The 2,953-nt window shown below is 33.1% G+C and overlaps 1 protein-coding gene across 1 annotated transcript in view; it reads right to left on the bottom strand.

The window, feature by feature from the left end:
- Window positions 1–217: 217 nt before the first annotated feature.
- LOC107031818 overlaps window positions 218–2,953 on the bottom strand; it is a 4,871-nt gene continuing 2,135 nt past the window's right edge. The window contains exons 5-8 of the mRNA XM_015233298.2: window positions 1,722–1,885; window positions 1,461–1,652; window positions 1,190–1,358; window positions 218–624 (exon numbers count right to left, since the gene is read on the bottom strand). Coding sequence (XP_015088784.2) covers window positions 218–624; window positions 1,190–1,358; window positions 1,461–1,652; window positions 1,722–1,885 — 932 coding nt within the window. The remainder of the gene's footprint in view (window positions 625–1,189; window positions 1,359–1,460; window positions 1,653–1,721; window positions 1,886–2,953) is intronic.

Below are 2,953 nucleotides of genomic sequence, written 5' to 3'. Positions count from 1 at the left end.
TTACCACAATTTGCTTGTTCCAACAATAACACTACAATTTACTTTAACTTACATAAAGTTTAACTTAATTGGTATCATACACAATTACTAAAGATCATTACAGACGTAACAGCAAAAAAGACACATGTTGTACACATTAATAGACAATATATATAGGCAGAATGACTTAAAAAGACTTTTATACTTGGCTCGAATTGTCATCTGAGAGACCTTAAAATTAGTTTTTGACGCGACAATTCTTCCTGATTTGTCCAGCATTTCCAGTAAGAACTTCAATGGCTCCCATTTTCTTCATAGATTTCGCAAACTCGAAAAAGAAAGTGTTATTATCTTGCAATTTCTTGATGACAATTACTGAGTCTTTGTCATTGAGAAGTGCAGCATCAGATTGGAACAACCCTTTGTTTTGATTAATAAGAATGTTGAAATAATTGCTATCAAATGAAGTTGAACTCAAAGGGTCCATATCAACAATTGTAGCTGGATTGGCTGGATTTGGGCATACATCCTTCAAATCTTTAGCATAAGTAGCATTGAGAGATGGATCCATGTCACCTTTGCCACTGAAATTGAAAAATCTCCTTGAAAATGTTCCACAATGAGCAACACCCATTGTGTGAGCACCTACATACATAAAATATACACGGATTTAATTTAGGCATAATACATATATTGGACCCTAAACTTGGCTTCAAATTTTAACTTTGATCTCTAACTTTCATAATGCACAAACAGACACTTTAACTATCCAACTTTTAAGCAAATAAACACATGAATCCTACATGGCAAAATACACGTAAGACACCACATAGGACAGAAAATGACATGTAGGATGACATGTAGGACGTGTGTGTCTATTTGTTCAATTTTATACAAGTTTAAGTGTCTACTTGTGCAAACTCAAAATTGAAGGGCATATATGTGATTCGAAGCCAAGTTAAAGGGTATATTTATGTATTATGCCTTTAATTTATAGACGCTGACAATATACATAAATATATTTTGTTTTAGTGACAACGCATAACTTAAGAAAGAAAAAGTTTTGAAACTTATGCAGGTTTTAAAATAAGCTATGAACATTTATTGTATGCCATTCTCGAGATTTATAGTCACAACTTATAATTTTTTTTACGATTTTCATTATCTTTTAAATGACCTGACAATATAGTATGGCACAATAATATTTTACCTGATAATGCGTCGAGATCATTGACATTTAGGCCTTTTTTTTCAAAGAGTTGTAGAAGGGTTGAAATATTTGAATCTGGTAAAGGCAAGTGTGAGGTCACTTCACTTGCAAGGGAAACATTTCCATCTTTTCTTCCTGTCTCCACTTCCCACAAACTGCATGCAAACAACTAATTAGAAAAGAACATTTTTACATTCTTTATAGTGTCAACGCATAAATTATTAATTTCTTAAATCTACATTTGAATACGTTGACTTATTATATGACTTACAGGGAAAGAAACAGCATCACGAGCAGATAAAGCTAAAATGTCAGCACAAGAAACAATGCCAGGACATTTAGCCTCAACTTGTTTCTTGATATCATCAATTACATCGAAACCACCCAAAGAGAGATTTGGTACAGCCTCCTTCTCTGACTGTTCTGTTCCCTCTGTATCCAACAATACGGATGCATCACACCCCTACAAATGTTACTGTCAGTGTATATAACTTAAATTCTACTATGATGTTATTTTAATTCGTATACGTACCCTAAGGAAACAATCATGGTAGTGTAGTCGAAGCAATCTAGCACCCAAATTAACATCAATTTTCGCTTTGCTCCAAGTGATATCTCTAATAAGTTGTTCAGCATTGGGACGAGGAGTGCTCTTATAGAAGTTGTTGCGGAGTACATTCCTTGCACCCGCAACAACTTCACAAAGAACAATACAGACAAAAACAAGATAACTTAGTACTAATTGAGTTCTCATTTTATTTTATTAGCTAGGAATTGATGAAGCTAAGATTATTTAAGATGAAGATAAAGAAAATTGATTAAGGCACAATGGCTTTATCCTCTAGGAGAGTTTCCTTCTATAGGCAAACATGCATGATGAGACAGCTAGTGGGAAGATATATAAAAATAACTATTTTCAAAGTCACTAGTAAAACAAAGAAACGTATTTTTTAAGTTGGCTTTAACTGATATCTATGACTTTTGCGTTTGAGTCTGCACAAGTAGATTCTAAAACTTGTATAATGTTGAATAAGTAGACACATGCGTAGTATGTGTCAATTCATGACCTACATGTACTATGCAACGTCGGACATCTGTGTCTACTTATTCAATTTTATATAAGTTTAAGTGTCTACTTGCATTGTGCTAATTCAAAGTTGAAAGACATAAATGTTAGTCGAGTAAAATCTTATTACATATACTGTCATGCCATTACAAATCTGTTTTGTAAATTATTTACCCAAAAAAAAACGCAACAACATAATTTTTTTAAAAAAAGAAAGGACCAAGTTAAGTAAATCCCATTACATATATGTTTGTCCAAAGGAGGAAAATAGAAAACAAAGAGGTTATCGTAATTGTCTGACCTTTTTAAGTAATTAAATTACGCATTTTGGGCAAATCATTGTCTAAATATTGTTAAGATGCAATGGATCATGGAATTCTAATAATAATGTTGTTGATTGTGAGTAAATTTGTAGGATCAAAAAGAAAGGCACACTTGACCCTCTTGATGAAAACAAACCTAACTGTAGAGAGGAAGTTTTGTTGATTTACCATTCATCACTGACATTGTTACGGTCCAATCTGCTAGTGATATTATTCGCTCTGGGCCTAGGCCCACACAACTTTAAAATGCGTCACTAGTTGATAAGATCTACTTACTTATATACCCAACATCTCTCCTATATTTTGCCTATGTGAGAGTTCTTAAATATCTTAAGCTGGCGTGTCCCAAATATTTTGGGGCTACTAGCTATATAA

The sequence above is a fragment of the Solanum pennellii genome, chromosome 1 (genome assembly GCF_001406875.1).
Source record: "Solanum pennellii chromosome 1, SPENNV200".
Lineage (NCBI taxonomy): Eukaryota > Viridiplantae > Streptophyta > Magnoliopsida > Solanales > Solanaceae > Solanum > Solanum pennellii.
Note: the sequence above shows the minus strand (reverse complement) of the source record. Positions and strands in the feature narration are given on the sequence as shown.